Below are 21460 nucleotides of genomic sequence, written 5' to 3'. Positions count from 1 at the left end.
TCAGTGCTGCAACTAAGCAATACACTCCATATTCATTTACATATAAAACACAGACAATACACATAAGCACAAGACTCCATAGATGAATCAGAACCTTCCAGAAACTTCCATACAGGAACTTCTGTACACTGCAGAGCGATAATCGTTGCTTGTAAATGTATGCCCATCGTACACTTTTCATACATTGCTGAGTTCAGCTCAGTTTAAGCTCTGTCATCCCTGACAATAGGGACCGCACGCTGAGTTCTCCATGGACAGCACTGATAACATTCTGTAACAGCTGCTGTCCCGCTGGAGAACAGTAGCGATGTATTTAGAGAACAGATTACCCGCTGTTCTCTAAATATATGCAAATGTAGCTAGTTAGCTACTAATGGGCTGATTAACCCATTAGTAGCTAATGCAAAATGATCGCTCAAAACTGTCAATTTCTGACGAATTTTGAGCGATCATCTGTGTGTAAATGGGGCTTTAGATTATGGAGTATAATAAGCCTCCCTAAAAAGATGCATATTTAGGGTACGTGCAAAGCTGTGGGTGTTGGGCATTAACCCGATTGTCTGGGATAGCTCATTCCAGAGACCCGTTGTAGCGAGAAAAATCTTGGAGACGAGTGGCAGGTTCGGAGAGCATAGGTAGAATGGTAGACAGAGATAAGAAGGAGATGTAGGGTGGTGCAGCAATGTGGAGAGTTTCATGGATGAGAATGATGAGTTTCAATTATATTCTAAAGGTGGGCAGTCAACCAGTGACTGGCACAGGATAGAGGCATTGGTGTAGCTGTTAGACAAAAAGATAAGTTTGGTTGCTGCAATCAGGACAGATTGGAGAGGGGAGAGTTTAGTGAAGGGAAGACCGACCAATAGTGAGTTGCAGTAATCAAGCCAAGAACGGATCAGGGCAACAATAAGAGTTTTTGATGTTTCCACAGTAAGAAAAGGATGGACTCTAGATGTGTTTTGGGGTGCAGGTAACATGAACATGCAAGTGATAGAATACGGGGAGTACAGGAAAGATTGGAATCAATTATGACCCCAAGACAGTTATCGTGCTACCTAGGAGTTATGGTAGTACCACACATTGAAATTGAAGTATCAGGTTTAGGTAAGTTAGAAGATGGCAGAAACACAAGAAGTTCAGTTTTTAAAAGATTCCGTTTTACTGTAGAAAGAGAGAGGACAGTCACTGCCGTTTTGTAGCAGTGAGGGTGTGATATCATGGGAAGGGATATATAATTGATCAACCACGTAGAGATGGTACTGAAAGCCAAATATGCTGCTAGTTTGTCCAATAGGGGCTGTATAGATAGAAAAGAGGAAAGGACCTTGAACCAAAGCTTCAAGAACCTGTTCATAAAAGATTCCATCATTCACTTCAATGGTACAAGGATGCAGTACTCAGAATCTCTGCTACATAAAGCCTGGCCTGCTGAGTATGAACAGGATTGTACTCTGAGGAAGTGGCAGCGCTTGCACGCTGATTGGCAGGGAAATGGGCAATGGACCCCCATTGATCAGATATTGAGAATAGGCAAAGGCGAAGCTAGGTTCTATTGCACCCGGGGCAAAGATTCAGTTTAGTGCTCCATCATCTGAAGGTTCCATCTGGAGACTCTAATATCATAGGGATTTATTGGTCATATACCACTGTAGTTGAGCGCTTGAGATTAACCAGTATGTTACAATGACAGACTGAAGGATATAGGGAGCCACTGTCTGTATGGTGTGGGTTGAATGGAAAACATAACCATTTTTCTTCTGGAGAAGACTCTGGTTTGGCCCATATTCCTAGTCATGTTACAAAGACTGCTAGATAGTCAGTCAGACTTTGGCTTATTTGCATACCAAATTTCCCAGAGAGCATTGCTTGGTCTTATAAGTCTCCTCGCTCCTACAATTCTTGGTAGTCTCCACAAGGGAAACTGTATTCTTCCAGTGTCAGATTGTGCTTTTCACTTGATGCAGTATATGTCTTTTGCTGCTTCTTTCCTATGGTTCAGTGTTTGAGACAAGGCATTACTAGTAATGACTAATGGCACATTATTCAATTACCCTTCATTGTGATTGATGTACCTTGCTCAGTTTCAGTGTCTTGGCAATGACCCTTGTCATGCCAGGTGACTTTCTGTAGAATAGGAGGAGACCTTTTGAGTTTTTGGGTATGTTATTGGTTAGGTAATTACTTTCAACTTAATTTAAAGGAAGAATACAGGAAGCGCCTGTGTACAAATGAGAAGAGCACTGAAAATCAGGTAAGTCGGGTAAGAACAAGTGTGATCTCTGTGAAGAATGTGTGGGGCATTTACTTGCTGTAGCTGGAAGAGTGGTCTTCAGCTTATGGTCTCCAGCATATCTACATCTGCCATTATACACTGATAGCGCCTGACTGCCCACCTTCTGTAAGGAGTAGTTTTGTAACAGCTGCAGGTTTGGAAACTCTATACTCCCAGTATTATCACAATGGCGAATTCATGTATGGTCCCTTAGTTCACAAGCAATATGTGATTGTTCCCAGCAAGAGAAACCACATAATCTTGTAGATATGATACCTTTTAATGGCTAACAAAAATACATGATGTAATAGCGAGCTTCCAAACCAACGCAGGGTTCTTCTTCAGGCTTAAATGGATTGGATCTGAAGAGGCATGCATATTTATACACACTTATAACATACATACTTATGACAAGGCACAGATAGGGATGTGACTGGTTTGCACTTAAAAGGAATCCTGCAACAGCAAACAAACTTTTTTTTGTCTAGGCACTGATAGCGGAGTGAAAGTTTTATGGTCCCTAAATTACTGTTGGGGAATGGGGTTGGTGGAGGTCATCAGGCTAGAAATGGGAAGTGTGAGAGATTTATTGCACAGATAAGACCCCCATCAACAGCAATTCAGGGACCATAAACTTTCACTCCCTTATCAGTATTTAGTTAAAACTGTTTGTGTACCTCTTGTAGCATTTCTAGCCTGACGACCCCCCCCCCCCAACAGTAATTTAGGGACCATAAAACGTTCACTCCGCTATCAGTGCCTAGACAAAAAAAGTTTGTTTGCTGTTGCAGGATTCCTTTTAAGTGCGAACCAATCACATCCATATCTGTGCCTTGTCACGTGTATGTTATAAGTGTGTATAAGTATTCATGCCTCTTCAGATCTATTTCATTTAAGCCTGAAGAAGAACCCTGTGTTGGTTCGGAAGCTCGCTATTACATCATGTATTTTTGTTAGTCATTAAAAGGTATCATATCTACAAGATTACTTGGTTTCTCTTGCTGGGAACAATCACATTTTGCTCTACTGGCTAACACCGTACCAAACCTTTGTTTTCATTATTCACAAGCAATAACATGTTTGCATACATTCTGCACGCTGGTAGTCAGTAAGGCCGATTTCACACAAGCGTATGCGTATTTCCCAGTGCATTTGTCCTGCGTTTTTGAAGAATGAGCGTTGTGTATTTGCAAGTGCAACTGCTTTTTTAACTGTATTCTTGCATACAAGTTGTGCGCATTTTTGCACGCAAAAAAATACGCAACAATGCTCTCAGCCGTTGAAATGGCCAATTAGTTTCATGACTTCAAAATGTTCTCCTTCCCTGCAAATGCGCAGGAAAATAGGACATGCTGCATATTTTTTTGCGCGACCCAAATGCGCACACAAAATACGTGCATATGAAAGAGCGCATTGAAATCAATGGGTTCTATTTTCTGTGTATTGCGCACGCAAAAACGCTTGTATGAATCCAGCCTAACGATAGGAGCTATTTTGAAGAAAAAAAATATATAAAGGTGCTTTCACACGTGTTGCGTTTTTTCCACGCAAAAGCTATTTTCACCCAAATCGGCAAGTCTTAATATTTAGATTTTGATGTAGATCTGTAGCTGAAGCACTGTGGATTTGGAATGGTGATGACATCATTGCAAATCTGCAGCAATACCTGGCTTAAGAAAAAGCCACGCCAAACAGGTAACAGGTACTACAACGCGTTTCGGAGGTCTAATATTTTCTGAACATATCTGCTAAAGAAACGAGGAACCCCTGACTATTGTAACAACCTCCGAAATGCGTTGCAGTACCTGTTACCTGTTTGCTGTGGCTTTTTCCTAAGCAGCCTAAGGCTGACACCTGCTGTCCAAAGCCACGATCAGCGCTTCTGCTGATTGCAGCTGTTAACTCTTTAAATGCCACCGTCATCCTTAAGAGTTTAAGAAACATTTGGTTATCTTGTCTGTTTTCAACAGGATGTCTCAGCAGGAATCCCCTCCTAGTGGAACAGATCTAAGAGTGCTCCTCAAATGGCACCGTACTGAAATTGCTGTGGCTATTACTGACCTCTTCCCTCTGCTACATGGTATGATGGACAGAGACCTTGTATCGGAAGACAGATTCCAGGTGGGTGTCCTCTATTGAGTTCTCTATAGCACAATCCAATGGTTGCTAATGTTGGACTATTGATATGCTTGGCCTAATGTACACAGCAGAGTCTTGTACATGGAGCCTGCACAGGGGGCATCTAATGGAGCATGCTGGGAATTTATTTTCTGTTTGACCGGTGGAAGATATTACCGTAACATAAGGCCGGCTGCACACGACCGGGTTGGATTTCACATTTTTCCATAGCACATTATGAGCAGTATTTGCTGCGGAACCCGGAGGCGGGCACCCACTCTGCATTCCGCAATGCAAATCCGCCCGTATGCAGCCGGCCTGACATTGAGTTTATACATAAATGAGCAATACATAAATCTTGAGTTTTCTTAAAGTGACGGTAACCATAAAATATCTGTACCACCGTAATTTCAGTCGCATTTAGTAAAGTTGAATTGTGTGCTCTTAAACTGTCCTGTAACTGTCTTCTTGAACCAGACGCCACCCTACAGTCCTTCAGAGATGAATAACTGCCTGTTTATGCTGAGCAAGAACTCACTCCCTAGTCGCTTCGTTTCAGTGAGCTGCAATGAACCGGCTAGGGACTACTGAGTGATTTCTTTCTCTGTACGCTGCCAAGTCTCGTGTTTACACAAGACAACTGTCACTGAAAATTGTTAATTTGAGCGTTTTTTTTTTTCAAAGTTGCCAAATTACACATACACACCAACTTGTATTGGGTTCTGCCTCATAGTTTTTTTCACTAGAGACCTTTGAATACCTCTAGTTTAATTATGTACATGGTGTCCTCCAACTTGCCCAACTGTAGTGTTTCAGTAATTTAATCATATATCACAAATTGTTAAGAGAATGTGTGATAGTTGTAATCAGGGTTACTCTGATCCATCAGAGAATAACAGGATATTCCAGTGGACTATGGCTCTGGCATAGTAATGAGCCCCAGTGACCTAACTGAAGAAAACCTAATAGAGCTAGCTTTGGACCCAATCACTAGGCACTAGCATCTATTTCTTATGGGTTGATTTACAAATAACCCATTAGACATTAGTGATGATATGTCTTCTGTGTAATGACGCCAAGAAAGATGTAGTACAAATTCCTTACACTGTACATAGACTGTGAGCCCCTTTGGTGGGTGTAAAGAAAGACCAGTTAAACTTAAGTTGTAATGGTGTAAATATACTTGGTAGAGATGAGTGACCGTGCTCGTTTAGAGCAATTACTCGAACAAGTATTGCTTTTTTCGAGTAACTGCCTAATCGGGCGAAAAGATTTGGGGGGCGCCGGGGGTGAGCGGGGGCTTGCGGATGGGAGCGGGGGAGAGAGAGAGAGCCCCCCCCCCCTGTTCTCCCCTGCTACTCCCTGCTTCACCCCGCCGCCCCCCGAATCTTTTCGCCCGAGTAGGCAGTTATTCAAAAAAAGCAATTCTCGTTCGAGTAATTGCTCTAAACGAGCACGTTCGCTCATCTCTAATACTTGGTTATAATATAATTGGTTAATCAGATGTCTCACAAATGTGATATGTAAATGGGATTATTATTTCCCCACAGGAGACTCAGCATGCTGGTGAAGGAATAGGAGCGCAGAAAGCTTCTCATGGTCTCCTCACTTGGCTTCTCACTCGTGATATGCACTATGTCCGTGGTTTTTGGTCTCTGTTGTCCACAGAGTATATTTTAAAGAGTTACCCACGATTATCAGGAATTCACAGAGCTCTTCAAACTGGTAATTGTTTGCACTACACCCAAAGGTCATCGGGAGACAAATGATAACCTAGAACCCTCTTTTTTATTTTTTTCCTGTTTTTAAAAAGGTAAAACATACAATTTTAATACGTTTTCTGAGTCTATTACATAATCGTATGCATGCGGGACATAAGTGGCCCTCATAAAGTGAGGATTTTCCATAGGGAAAATGATTTGTACTATGACAAACAATTTGTATGTATGCCTGTACAATCTCCTAGTAGCGAAAAAATTTTGGTCAAATCAGGGTAAAATCTTAACATCTATGGCCACTTTTGATGCAATATTAAATGAAGCAGAGAGGTCGCTATGGTTCAGGCTGGCATTATCAATGAATCTTGAAGTCTCTCAGTTATGATTTCTTACTCCTTCCTCAGCTTCTGAAAGTGTGTCCCAGCGCAAAGTTCGGCGCTCTAGTTCTGCCACCAAACACTCGGACCACCCAAAGTTGCAGACAAAAAGAAAAGCTGGAGGAGAGAAGGACTCAGTACAACTTTTTGGCACTGGTAAGGTCCTTTCAACTTGTTTGAACTATAGAAACCAATATTGCGAAAAACCTTGAGAGTACACTCTAAGGAACTTAAACCTCTTTTTTTTGCTTGATGAGGAAAAATCAGAAACAATTTTGTGTTTTTGTGTAATATATGGGAGAAGCTAGTTCTTTTGATGGCATAAAAATACATGGCAGGCAGAGGCAAGATTGACTTCAGCAAACCTTAAAGGGGGTTCTAGGCAATTTGTATTGATGACCTATCCTCAGGATCAGTAGCTAATTAGCTGCGATCCACCGCTTGGGACTCTGCTGTCACCGGCAAAACCCACAGGGTACAGAATGGAAGCAGATCGCTCCAACCCCTGTGTAGTGGCCGGCACTGGTAATTGTAGGCGCAGCTCACATTCAAATCAATGACAGCTGCACCTAGGATTATCAGTGCCGGACACTACACAGGGGTTGGAGTGATCTGTTTTCTTTCTATACACTGCGTGTTTTGACAGTAAAAGTGGGAAGCTGATTGGTCAAGGCATTGAGTGCTGGACCCCAGCTGATCAGCTATCCTGAGAATAGGTCATCAATAAAAATTGCCTGGAAAACCCCTTTAAAGCTGTACGGTACACGATATATGAATATGAACATTCCACGGGAGGGTGCATTTATTTAACATTGCAAACATAGTGTCGGCCACATGGGTGACAACATCCCTGGCTACTTCCTACTATGAGCCGAATTATACAATATGTGGAGAGGCTAATGCCCACCTCAGACTGAACTCCACTTTTATCCTTGTTTATGAGGAGGCCCCAGGCAGTCAATATCCATTGCACTATGCGGACCCTCAATCTCTAAACCCATCTCTTAGTCTCTAGCTGGAGCTTATGTCACGACCCTGTCACTATGGGCATCCATCTGTCATCTACAGCCATCTTGTCTGTGGTCAAGCAGGTAGGGAGACTCGCTCTCCTCCCACACATGGGCCCTTTCGCTGGTCACTGCAGCCATGGAGATTTCTGCCTGGGCTGCTGCGCTACTTACACAGGTCCCCCTGGTTGCCATATGCAGGGAGTCTGACTTGCATCTCCATCAGGGGAATGCAGCCTCCCACATGGGTATATGCCACATTCTCCAACAACGCCCCCTGTTGCAGCAGCCACCACATGAAAGTCCTTTCTAACATTCACTGACTGACTAAAATGGTGCCTGTTGTTATTTGTTTCAATGGCAAATGGCATGCTAGTCTTGTTACTGGCTATGTCATCACAGGGAGAGGGCTGCCTCACGTCTGAGTGGCAGCCTTACTCATATCTTCCCTTGGGGCAGCATTGGAGTGGTAGGAACTCCTCTGCTCCCTTACCCATGTTTTGACATAATTGGTTTTATTGACCTAATTGGTCTTATTGATTGCCTAGATCTTTGTGTGTTAATCTGTCTTGCCATGTGTGATGGTTACATTATTATGTGCCATTATTATTACTACTACTATTATTATTAATAATACTAATATTGGCTTCACTTGGTTATAATTTTGTCCCAACAGGTCCTCCACCTAAAACAAAGCCACCTCGTAAAACAGAGAAACTAGAGAAAATGGGGTCCTCACAGGTGCTACAAGATCAATGTAAGCTACTGAAATTAATATAGTGTGATTGTTCTTAGTAAGAGAAACCAAGTAATCTTGTAGATATGATACCTTTTAATGGCTAACAAAAATACATGGTGACCCCTAACATCAATTTAGAGACTATAAACTTTCAAATTTCTTGTAACTGAACTAATTTTTTGCTGTTATGCTCATCCCTCCTTGGTATTTATCTAAGTGCTATTAATCACAAAACGTCTGTGCCCTCTAATCCTGTCTCTGGTATTTATCTAAGTGCAAATTAAGTTCACCATGTTTGTTTCCTCCCAGGTGATCATGTGTATATGTTTTAATATAAATATGTCTTTAGATTTGTTCCATTAAACCTCAGGAATGGAACATCTACGACTAAGGCTGCCTGTCCACGGCCGTGACGGAATATCGCTAGCGATATTCCACCGCGGGATAGGAGGGGGGAGCACTGACAGGTCTCCGCAGTGAGCCTATCTAATAGATAGGCTCACCCAGAGAATCACGGCAAATTGCAGCATGCCGCGATATCAATCGCTATGATTCTCCACTCGTGGACGTCAGGCTGCACTTTCCATAGTTAGCCTATGGAAAGCGTTTACTGCGTTACTCATAGCCGAATTATCGCCGCGGATAACGCAGTGACATATAGCCTGTAGACAGGCAGCCTTAGTGATCATGCAAAATATGTAAATATCTGGAAAACAAGTCTTATGACTCATAGGTAGTGTTGCACTGTTTTGTGTCGCACTTTGCTAATAGTTCAGTTAGGCAAAAATACGAATCTCAGGCGGTTCGTTTCAGCAGAACCAGCAGTTCATAAAAACTATCCAAGAGTCCATGCAGATCTTGCTCATGGCCAGATGTGAACGTAGGACCACAGCACTACAAGGCAACAGTGCTAACTACTGAGCCACCACCCCTGTTATTTCTGAACTTTTAGACATTGTTCACTGGTAGTTTTAGGGGGTTTTATGAACATTTGGTTCAAACTAATTCAGACCAAACTGAGCTTTTTTGACTAAATTCAACAAAACGACCAAACCAAACTTTTAACCCCTTCCCTCCCCATGACGTAAGGGTACGTCATGGGAGCGGGGTACTTCCCTCAAAATGACGTACCCTTACGTCATAGGAATAGCGCGAGATCATCACTGATCGCGCGCTACCCCGCAGCGGGGGTGCATCGGAGATACGTCCCCCACTGTTAACCCCTTCCCTGCCGTGATCTATATAGATCGCGGCATGGGATGGGTTTACAGAGGGAGTGCGCTCTCTCTGTGAAGTTGCTGGGCTCTCGCGATATAATCGCAGAGAGCCCGGCCTGTTGCCATGGCAACAGGATGCCAGATACTGGCGTCCTGTGTTGCCAGTGCCTGGGATCACTGTATAAGCGAAAAGGCATGGCAGGACTTCTGTCACAGCGATCATCAGTGCTGTGCTTTAAGTCCCTTAGAGGGATATAGATGGTGTAAAAAAAAAGCTAATAAAAAAGGTACAAAAAATAAAAATGTTAAAAAAAATTGTAAAAAAAACCCCTTTTTTTGTGCTTTTTCTCATATTAGCATAAAAAAAGGTAAAAGAAAAAAAGGCCACGTATTTGGTATCGACGTGTCCGTAACGACGTGTACAAAAAGTTGAACATGCTTTTTATTTTGTACGGCCAAAAGCGTTAAAAAAACCGCTAAAAAACAGAGGCAAAATTCTCATTTTTTGCATTTTGCCTCCCAAAAAATGCAATAAAAGTGATCAAAAAAGCCGTATATTCCCCCAAATGGTACCAATAAAAACTATAGCTCGTCTCGCAAAAAATAATCCCTCACTAAGCTCCGTGCATAGAAAAATAAAAAAAGTTACAGAACTTTGAATGCAGAAAAATATAGAAAATTTTTTTTCCAAAAAAAGGGTTTTTATTGCAGAAAAGTGGAAAAACCTAAAAAAAAATTTGGATTTTGGTATCGTTGTAATCGTACCAACCTGCAGAAAAAAATGTATTGTGTCATTTATGCTGCATGATTAACGCTGTAAAACAAAATCTATGGCAGAATTTGTTTTTCTCCCTGTTATCATAAAAAAAAATAATAAAAGTTTTACAATATAGTCAATGTACCCAAAAATGGCACCATCAAAAACTACAGTTCACCACGCAAAAAACAAGCCCCTATACTTCCACGTCGACACAAAAGTAAAAAAGTTATGGCTTTTGAAAAATGGAGATGAAAATCCACCAAAAATCATTGCGTCCTTAAGCCCAAAATAGGCCATGTCCTTAAGGGGTTAAACATTTTGCTTGTCTCTACTCATTAGTATAAAAAATAGTTTCTGCACCAGCAGCTTTCCGTTTTTAAGTCATTCTTCCTCAGATTTACTTCCACATTATGCTAATGAGTAAAAAAGGAACATTCATATGCAGCAAAGGCTATTTATGTTCCAGACCACCATCATAGTTGTATGCAACAGTTTTGACGGATATGAGTAACTTCCCTGTTGAGACTTCAGTGTGAAATCTAAAGTGTAGATAGCTACAACTAGTCTCATGTAGCAAGAATATTACAGACAGTCTAGAATATTAAGATTTTTAGTAAATTACAAAAATTACATGCTTATTCACTTAAAGGAACACTTCAGGCACTGTAATAAATCTATGGCCTGATGGAGCAGAGCATGACATGGGGATTCTCTTTTTAGATTTCTATGTATTCTATCATTCACCACCTTTTCAGGCTCTGCATTAAAGGGACTCTAATGTTTCAGACAACTTCTGCTTATCTTTTAGCCTGTGTTTAGTCTCATCATTTTTGTAATATACTTGTTTTAAAAACTTTTACCAATGTAAATCACTAGGGGTCTCTCTTCCGGCTTTACTGCAATCCACTTTCTGCCATTAGGTACAGAGCTTCTGTTGTGACAAGGACACATGGATGTTTCCATAACAGGGGGAGGGACTATTTTCATAGCCAGCTCCAATGCGTGTACAGGCTGCAAGCTGACAGATCTGCAGACACTGTGATAACGATCTCCACAGTCTCTGCCTCTCCTGATGTTACAGCGTGTGCGTGCGTGTCTGTCTATGCTCACATCACACATGCATTATAGTGGGTTTACTAACCATTTGGACAGAATATCTCTGAATGCCTCGATCCCAGGACAGCAGAGGGCTGGGCATACAGATACTGCCTCCCTGATGATTAGACTAGAGATAGTGCAGTGTAACATGAGTAGTAAGGGCAAGGAAGCACAGGACAGTAAGCTACTGGCAGAATGCTAGGCTTGCTACACGCCCCCTCCATGATAGTGGATAGCAAACAGCAGGACCTCAGACAAATGGGGGAGACCACCTGAAAATCAATTAACTTAAAACATGAAACACAGTGCAAACAGAAGAAAAGAAGCTGGTAAGGACTACCTGGTGTATTTAGAAAACTTGTTAAAAACTCAGGTACGCTCTAAGGTCACTTGGTCACACATTGTGAACATTTTGTGAATGTCATACATTGATAAGTATGTAGGTCAATTGCTATAAATTTGTACTTGTTTCATTTTATTTGAAGCTCCACGAAAAGTCCCAACCTCTGTGGGTGATGCTGAGGGGAAAGCTGCAGTCTTCACCATAAGCAAACCAGTGACAACAGATAGGAACAGTAACACAGGTAGATCCACAGAGCTAATACATTTCTGATGAAAGCTAATCGCTTATTACTGCTTCAGTCCAGATTTTGCTATAGAATTTTGCCATTGTACCTTTTACTGTGGAAGAATAAATGACACATATGTTACTGTCAGAGGCGTAACTTGAGGCTTCTGGGCCCCAATGCAAAGCCCGTAACAGGGCCCCCCAACTATAATACTTTACTCATAGTACTGGGCTCCCTATATGGAGAAGAGAGGCCTTATGGGCCCCCTAAGGCTTCTGGGCCCGGGTGCAACCACATCCCCTGCATCCTCTATAGTTACGCCCCTGGTTACTGTACACGCCAGATATTCAAATCAATGACTGACCATGTGACAAATGGACAGGCCATGTCTGCCAAAGTGGAACAGCTCTTACTTAGAGGCTCTCCACATCTCAAGTGGAAGATGGCCCAGACCCCTGTATGATATTCACATTCAAATGGGTTGTTGTTAGAGAGTCTGAATTCACTGTAGTTTTTGACCACAATTGCAGGGGCCTACATAGTAAATAAGGCAAACACCACCAGTAAACTTAGACTGGGGGCACCTTACCTTAATTATAGCTCGCTTACCTATAACCAAAAACATACCAAACAACTTCTTGGTGAAAAACGTGGGTTGGCCACAGCTTTATTAAATAATTCAAACATATAATTTTAACTTTACTATTTAATTTTAACTTTACTAACTTTATCTGACTCTAATCTCCCATGCCTAATTGAACTATTGTTAATACTGTAACGGCCCAGAGGACGTTCGTAAGCCCCTATCCATGGGCCTGTAAACCTTCCTTTGCGCCGTAGCCCGCATGGGAAGCTCCCGGCCTTACCTCCGCTGTGACAACTTCCTACCTATCCCTACTCCAAAACACCCCTCCTCCTACCCTCCACGGGGCGGGTGGGTGGGTGTCTTCTTCTGCCGCTCCTTCTCACACGCTAGCTCCAACTCACACTGATTTTTCCCGCTCCCCGCTCCCGTCTCTTCCTGTCTATAGCTCCTCCCCTTCTCCCTAACCGCTCGCTATTCAACTTACCTAGCTCACTCCCGCCCCGCCCCCAGTCCCACGCCGCCTCATTAATCATTTTGCGGCATACAAGACTGGGGGCACCTTACCTTAATTATAGCTCGCTTACCTATAACCAAAAACATACCAAACAACTTCTTGGTGAAAAACGTGGGTTGGCCACAGCTTTATTAAATAATTCAAACATATAATTTTAACTTTACTATTTAATTTTAACTTTACTAACTTTATCTGACTCTAACCTCCCATGCCTAATTGAACTATTGTTAATACTGTAACGGCCCAGAGGACGTTCGTAAGCCCCTATCCATGGGCCTGTAAACCTTCCTTTGCGCCGTAGCCCGCATGGGAAGCTCCCGGCCACACGGCATGCGCCGTACGCCTATGGCGCATACCGCCCCCCCCCCCCCCCCCCCCGCCAACCGTCTCCAGCGCCATCTCCACCCCGTCCTGCAGTCCGGACAAAAAGGTGTCCAATCCCACCTCATTGAGGTGTACGCCGTCCATCCTCAAAGCACCTTTTTCCTTATCCTCCAGCTCCCAGTGGCGGACTGCCACTCCACCCAGCGATTGCACGAACCTTGACATGCGTAAATTTATTACTTTCCTTACTCGTTCAATGGCGTCCATATCCCTGGCACCTCTCCAAAATCTCCGAGCCACTATATCCGACCAGACTAAGGTGCAGTCATTAAAGCAGTCCCGGAAACGAAGCAAGTCCTGCTTCATGAGTACCAACAAATCGTTCATCTTTGTGATGCCTAAGTCGTTCCCCCCGGCATGAACGACCAGTATAACTTTCCGGGGGGTCCACTTGCTTATCCTTAGCACCAATTGTAACAGACGGGGCCATTGCAGCCCCCGCACTCCAACCCAATTAACCAGTGCTCCGCTCAGACCCAGGTTCCTTCCCATGGGTCGTGTTGCCGCTCTCTTCTCGGCCCAATATATGAACGAGTGTCCCAGGATCCACACATGCCATGGTTCGTGCGCTGCAATAAAGAAATGATATAGAAAAAACAAAACCCTAATGTATCCGAAACTTATTTACCGGAATTGCCATTGTCCGAAAATCAAATATGGCCGACATCTCAATCCACAACCAACGCCCCTTCAACAACCCGATCTGGCCTGACATACGATTTATAGGCCTGGGATTTCCATCTTCCCAACTTTTTCAAACCGTCCTCTGACATGCCGTGCGCTTCCGCAGTCGTAGCAGCCCCAATCCTGAAGGAATAAGTTCAAAATTCCGTCGGATTCAGTCCCAACTCCTTCAACGCCGAACGCAAAACCGCCGAAAACTGAAAACGGGTAAGCGGTGCCCCCGATGCATGGGCCAAAAATGTGCAGACAGCCGGGCGCCTAGCGATAAAAAGTCTCAATATGCCCACCGGGCACCATCTGTCCTCCGAACTGTTAATGGTCAGCCAGTCGCCTCTACCATACAAGTCCGTCTTCGACTTCCTGACACAAACTTTGACAGATGACTCAGTGGCAATCACATCCTTTTGTCCCAAACCCCCGGGTTTTGCTTTGCTTGCTGCGACCAGCTCGCCGATGCGCAGCGCCGCGAAAAAAGCGAGCGAAAATGCTGATCTGAACAACAACACCTCGAATGCATCCGAGCACACTCTTTCCAATGCCGACAATAGCCTTATTAACAATTTTAGCGTAATGGGTCACCGTGTATCCGCAATTACCTTTTCCTTTCTCCAACCCCGAATAATCTGTTGGAACACAAAATCTTTCGTCACATCCGCCACACCATGTAACTTTAAGAGGAAAGCGACCCCGGCAAGATGTTTTTTTGCCACACACACGGACGACCTATTATCCCGCAATCTCGCCAACATGTCTAACGTTACCGCCCTCGCTCTTACACCCCCTACCACCGTTCCTCCCACCAATCTCAACCATGTTGCCCAAACCGCATTATAACTTTTCCACGTCGACACAGCCACCGATGACTCCACCAGCCTCAGCAGCTCTCCTCGGCCAGGTTCCACAAGGAAGGCGGGCACCGTACCCCCTCGGCATCCGCCCGTGGGTGCCGCTCCCTGAACCGGTCCATCTGTGAACGAGAGAGTGCGTCAGCCGCTCCGTTGTCACAACCTGGGACGTGCTTCGCACGCAAATAAATATTACTTTGCAAACATCGCAATACCACGTGTCTCAACAACGCCAAAACCGGCGGGGACGCCGAAGTTTGCTTATTTATGGTTTGCACCACCGCCGCATTGTCAGACCAGAAACAGATATTACGGTCCCGTAACTCTGGTTCCCACAATTCAATAGCCACAACCACCGGAAAAAATTCCAGCAACGTAATATTCTTTGTCCACTTTCTCTCTTTCCATAACCTAGGCCAGGGTTCCCTGCACCAATGGTTATTATAAATCACGCCGAAACCGCCCGATCCCGCCGCATCGGCGAACAAACTGATCGCCGGGCCTTCTACATCCTCCTTGGGGCATACCACTTGCCCGTTGAAAGAATGGAGGAAGACCCTCCATATGTGCAGGTCTGCTTTCATTCCTGCTGTCACCCGTACGAAATGATGCGGTTCGCGAACACCCACCGTCGCCAATGATAATCTCCTAGAAAAAACTCGACCCATTGGGATAACCTTGCAAGCGAAGTTCAATAAACCCAACAGAATCTGCATCTGACGCAGTGTCGCTTTTTTGCATTGGGCCACGTCCCCCACCACTTGGCGTAGCTTCGCCACTTTTTCTTCTGGTAGCCGGAAAACCATATCTACCGAATCAATTTCGATGCCTAAAAAGGTTAAGCACGTGACCGGGCCCGTCGTCTTTTCCGCCGACAGCGGGACTCCCGCTAAACGCATAAGCCTTTGAAAACTCGACAATAAAAAACCGCAATCCCCTGATGTTTCTGAACCGACGAACAAAAAATCGTCCAGGTAATGTATTACCGATGTGATGCCCGTTTCATAACGTACCATCCATTCCAAGAATGAACTAAACAACTCGAAAAAATAACATGAAATGGAGCATCCCATCGGCAAACACATGTCCACGAAAAACCTGTCCTCGATCCTACACCCTAGCAAATGGAAGCAATCCGGGTGGACCGGCAGCAGCCGGAACGCCGATTCTATGTCGGTTTTTGCTAACTGGGCAAATCTGCCCGCCGACCTCACTAAGCGTACCGCGCAGTCGAACGACGTGTAAGCCACGGCTGCCTCTGCCTTCGAAATGCCGTCATTTACCGATCCGCCGCTTGGGAACGATAAATGATGGATGAGTCGAAACTTTCCGGATTCCTTTTTAGGCACAAGACCCAACGGGGACACCCGCAAGTTTTCGAATGGAGGGACATCAAATGGCCCGGCCATACGGCCCAGCTCCACCTCCTTCATAACCTTCTCCATCACTAACTCAATGTCGTCTCTTGCCGACTTTAAGTTAGGGCATAGCGTCGTAATTGGCTGGTCAAGGAAAGGTATTCTGAAGTCTTCCAAAAATCCCGCTCTAAGGATTCTTGCCTCCTGTTTCCTGTGGTATCTGTCTAACCACGGATCCAGGAATCGGCTTCTCACCGGTGTTCGCAGGGCCGCCGGCACCACCCACCGCGGGTGTTGCTCTTTGCTTGCGGAAACAGCGCACTGCCGCGTGCTGACCCCCGCATACCGAGCACTCGTGCCTGAACTTGCAGGTGGCGTAAAACCTGCAGTGGCCCTCATTGTATAACCAACAAGAGCCGTTTGGCCTAGAGGAGGCCGCGGGCTGCTGGGATGTGCTCCCCGCGGCTGCCCCTGGAAAGGACGCCTTAGCCGGACGCTGCGCTAAAATCAATTGTATCCACACATCAGTGGCCTTGGAGGCCCAACTGATGTGACTTTTACCCGAAATACGACGCCTAAAGTCCTCGTCATAGCGCCACCAGGCCGCACCCCCGTGCAGCCGATAAGCGCTATATATGGTGTTTAAGTACACCATCATCTCCGGACCTTTCGCAGGCTGATGCTGGCACGTAACGTGTACCATTACCATATATGCCTGCAGCCAGTTACCAAAGGTCTTCGCTATTTTAGGCTTCTTGTCAGATCCACGCTCTGAACTCCGCTCCTTATCGATCATTACGTGGTCCGCTGAAAGCAAGGACCATATATCAACATAAACACCACTCTTAATCTTTTCCAGCACGTCATCCGTCAAACCAACCCCCAGCGGGGCGACACCACAATATAACGAATCACCAAATTGCAAACCCGCTGACAGGTCAACATCCGAACCCGCTGCTGAGCTAACACCGGTACTACCCACAGGCGGGCCTGAACCCCCTGGAGCACAGGACACTAAAAGCCCTTCTTTAGGTTCCATCCGACTCAGCAGCGACCGCAACAAACCAACCACATCACTTCTCTCCGCAACCGCTGCGGGATCCATAACACATTTCAAAACATCATAAATTTCGGACTCACCAGCTGGACCGACCTCCGGCGTTGCCAAGGGTGATGTCCCCGCTGTACCGCTCCCGCGGCTCCTGACCGATTCGTGTCTGGGCTGCTGATCTGTCGGATACAGCGCCCTTCCTCTGCTTTCGGACTGCTACATGCCAGGCTGTTCCCGCCTTGAACGACTCTGAGCGTGGTCCCGCCACCGTTGACGTTCCCGGTCCTCACGATAGAGGGATGACTGCGGGTCCGACCGCCGAGGCTGTTCCACAAATCGCTGCGGTTCCTCTAGCCCGCTGCTGGTACTCGATTCGCGCGCCCTAACACTGCCGACGCGTGCCAATCCTGGCTGCTGCGCTTGCTCCCGCTCTAACCGCTCCTGCCTCTCCTGCCTGGCTCGCGCCTTCTGCCTCTGCCTTGCCCCCTGGCCCTGCCTCTTGGAGCTCCTGCGCGGGGGCTGGGGTTGTGGATGGGGGTAATCTGCGTATTCAGCTGGTGGGGCAATGTATCGGGGGTTAACATAACACCGCCGGTAGGAAACCGTTGGCTCATAAGGGTCATGGTATGTCAAATGGCCCAACTGCTGCGGCCCCGCTACGGCCATACTCTGCGGAGGGATTAATACGTGTCGGGGGGGCTGTTGCTGGGTGCGACTAATAGGCCTGCTGGCGGGAATGTACTGTCGCCTCCTTGCCCCTTTTTCCAGAACTAAGTGGCCTTCTTCCTCTGAACTGGCTAGTTCCCCTATGGGCTCCCCTAAACTGCTTCCTCCCTCCCTGCTGCTGCCGGACCCACTGCTGTAGCTCTCTGGGCTATGTGTTGGGGGGTTGTATGTAGGCCTGCTGGCTGCCTTTTCTTTCCCCTTCCCACTGCCCCTGCCCTCTCTACTCTTGTAGCCTGTGACTAAGCTGCTGCGCACCTCCCGCGCTGCCCTCCCCCCCCCACGTGCTGTGCCGCCATCTTGCAAGGACGAGCGGCCTAACCGCGTGCTTCCCTGCCTCTCTTCGCTCTGCCTGAGCTCACCTGCCGCTGCCGCTGTAGTCCTGCGCCCGGATGCGCGCTCGTGCCGACGTCCAGAGCCTGCCCCAGCTGTTGAACCAAGTCCTCCGCTTTCAGGGTCCCCGAGGACTGCAGACCGTAGAGCCTGTGCTGCCGGTCTCCCTGCCGCGCGCCGAGGTACCGGCGCCCCTCCTCCGCTAGGGCTTCCGGACCCTCTCGGGCAATCGCTGACACGGCTGTCCCTTCGTCCTCCTCTCTTCCTCGCTGGGCTCGGGCTGAGCCTTGCCGGCGGCTCCTTCCTTCGCCGCGGCCGACCTCGCGGAGCCTCTCCCTGGATGCCGACGTCTTCCCCTGATGCCTGGCGTTGCTCCTCTTGCCCGGCGGTCGTTGCCTGGACCGTGGATGTCCGGCATGTTGCCAGCAGCTCCTCGAGCCACCGGGTCCCGTCCTTCTTCACTGCTTCTCTGATCATTCCCGGTAAGTCCTCCATAATTGTAATCCACAGGTGTCTTTTCCTCTGGGCTGGCGCTGACACGATCCTCTTCCTCCGCTGCACGCTTCTTCCACCCGATAGTCCCGCACTCTCTTCGCTTTCGCCGGCCTCTTCTTCCACCCGATAATCCCGCTCTTTTTTCTCTTTCGCCGGCCTCTTCTTCCACCCGATAGTCCCGCTCCTTCTTCTCTTTCGCCGGCCTCTTCTTCCACCCGATAATCCTGGTCTTCCTCCTCTTTTACCCGGCCGCTTCCTCACTCCGCTCCACCGTTCTTTCCACAATTTCTCAAGTTTGTAATCCGTCTTCTTCTGCCGCTCCTTCTCACACGCTAGCTCCAACTCACACTGATTTTTCCCGCTCCCCGCACCCGTCTCTTCCTGTCTATAGCTCCTCCCCTTCCCCCTAACCGCTCGCTATTCAACTTACCTAGCTCACTCCCGCCCCGCCCCCAGTCCCACGCCGCCTCATTAATCATTTTGCGGCATACAAAGAACAGTTTACTCCTACATGCACAGAAACATTAGAAATCCCCAACAACTATACATCTTTTCACAACGAATTATTCTGTGACACGTTCTGCCTTGTCTAATGGGTAGAAGAAGTCCTTAAGACTACTCCTCCCTTACTATTTCAAACTATAGCGTAATACTACGGATTCATACTGTCAGTGCATTTTATGGAAATGATATTGCAAATTTGTCATAGAACATACTTAACCCCACGAAGATGGTTTATAATCAGCATGTAGGTAACATCAAATTGTTTTAAATGTATATCCCCTAAAATGGGGCTACAACATTTTCTGTGGGGTTATCTGATAGTAAGGGAATTTTGGTTTCGTTTAACTTTGTTCCCCCTTACCCTCTGTGGGCCATTTTGGATCCGTCAATCTGGATACATTTAAATGTACTTTAAAATGTTGTAGACTCCTCCTACATGTAGCAGCTGCAGAGAATAAGGACATTTTGCAAACTTTAACTAGCTCTGGGGGCCCCCCATTCAAACTATTTTTGGAGCAATTCTCATTTATCATGCGTATAGACTGGGTTAATGCTTCATTGCAGAAGGAAAAGAAGTTACAACAATTTTTCTTGGTCTGGGAAAGCTTTATTGAAATACTGCCATTGCGTATACATTGGGCTATATATATGACTGTTTTGTCTGGACATTGTGGTTCCAGGAGCAGATAGTGATGAGTGACGTTCCAGTGCTAATTAGCTGAAGCTTTTTATCAGGTCCCTTGGTGTGCTATATAATTTTCCCAGAGTCTCAATGAAGCCAGAATTCAGTGAGACCTGGGAAACAGAGTAAAGAAAGAATGACGGTAAATATTTACAGGTTACTAAACTATTTTCTTCTCATTCTCCCCTAACTTTTTCCCATTCCCTTATTCACATGGTTTATCTAACCGCCCCCTCCCCTTCACCGCCACCCCCTGTCCCTCGAGGTAGTATGTTCCAAAGAGTGTACAACTCCTCTTTTACACAGGATTCCTACCAGACACAAACTTTCTTCCATACTCTTGTATTTGGACTTTGGCAAATTCATTGGAGAAGCCTGAATTAGTTCTGTTACTGAGCTATCAGAATGTTCAAGATACAATTGGATTACTATACTGCCTCATTGCTTTGTTTTGTTAGAAACTTAAAAAAAATTCATATGAGTTAAATGCTATCGTATGTGTAAGTGAAAATAATGTTGTCGCATCCGACTTGAGCGTAATTCACACCACACCGAGGATGAACACGAATAGAAGGGGAATGCACACAAATGGACCCTAAAACAGACTGAACAGTAAATGAGACTTGAGAGCAGACATCCATCAATGACTGACAAACACCAAATACTTACCAAGAATACCTACACGCAGATGGAATAGCTAAAGTATGTACAAGGTATTGGTTCATATACAACTCACTACAACACTGCTCTCAAACATGCCCTGGATGAAGCGGCGCCCCCCAGGACCCGAGCCATTCAATGTAGAACGCGGCAACCCTGGCTCACGCCTCAAACGCGCTTTATCTGGCGTTGCTCTAGAAGTGCTGAACGGCTGTGGAGGAAATCGCAAACATCCGTAGACTTCCTCCACTACAAATTCATGCTCAGAACCTACAACCTCGCCCTCCACCATGCCAAACAAGTCTACTTCACCTCTCTAGTCTCCTCACTATCGCACAACCCTAAACGGCTCTTTGATACTTTTCACTCCCTTCTCAGCCCTAAACCGCAGCTACCTGTGACGGATCTCAGTGCTGAAGAGCTGGCTGCTTACTTCAAAAAGAAAATTGATGACATCCGTCACGAAATAACTTCCCAATCCCAGACTAGCCCTGACCTTAGTCTTGTCAGCACTGTATCTAGCTCGTGCTCACTGTCTGTACTCAGACCAACGACAGAGGAAGAAGTCTCCAAATTGCTCTTCTCTGCTCGCCCCACCACCTGCGCTAGCGACCCTCTCTCCTCACACCTCCTCTGTTCCTTCTCCCCAGTGGTCATCTCCCATCTCACCGCTATATTCAACCTCTCTCTGACCTCTGGCATCTTTCCCTCTTCTTTCAAACATGCCATCATATCCCCACTGCTAAAGAAGCCGACTCTGGACGCG

General features: G+C 46.0%; 1 protein-coding gene across 1 annotated transcript in view; it reads left to right on the top strand.

Annotated features, from left to right (window-relative positions):
* The first annotated feature begins 2214 nt into the window (after positions 1–2214).
* The window catches only part of LOC136610246 (autoimmune regulator-like), a 42714-nt gene continuing 23468 nt past the window's right edge, over positions 2215–21460 (top strand). Inside the window, exons 1-6 of the mRNA XM_066589485.1 lie at positions 2215–2251; positions 4243–4393; positions 5941–6115; positions 6513–6641; positions 8169–8249; positions 11792–11890. Of these exons, the coding sequence (XP_066445582.1) occupies positions 2229–2251; positions 4243–4393; positions 5941–6115; positions 6513–6641; positions 8169–8249; positions 11792–11890 (658 nt within the window). The 5' untranslated portion in view covers positions 2215–2228. The remainder of the gene's footprint in view (positions 2252–4242; positions 4394–5940; positions 6116–6512; positions 6642–8168; positions 8250–11791; positions 11891–21460) is intronic.

This window comes from Eleutherodactylus coqui, chromosome 1, assembly GCF_035609145.1.
Source record: "Eleutherodactylus coqui strain aEleCoq1 chromosome 1, aEleCoq1.hap1, whole genome shotgun sequence".
Lineage (NCBI taxonomy): Eukaryota > Metazoa > Chordata > Amphibia > Anura > Eleutherodactylidae > Eleutherodactylus > Eleutherodactylus coqui.
Note: the sequence above shows the minus strand (reverse complement) of the source record. Positions and strands in the feature narration are given on the sequence as shown.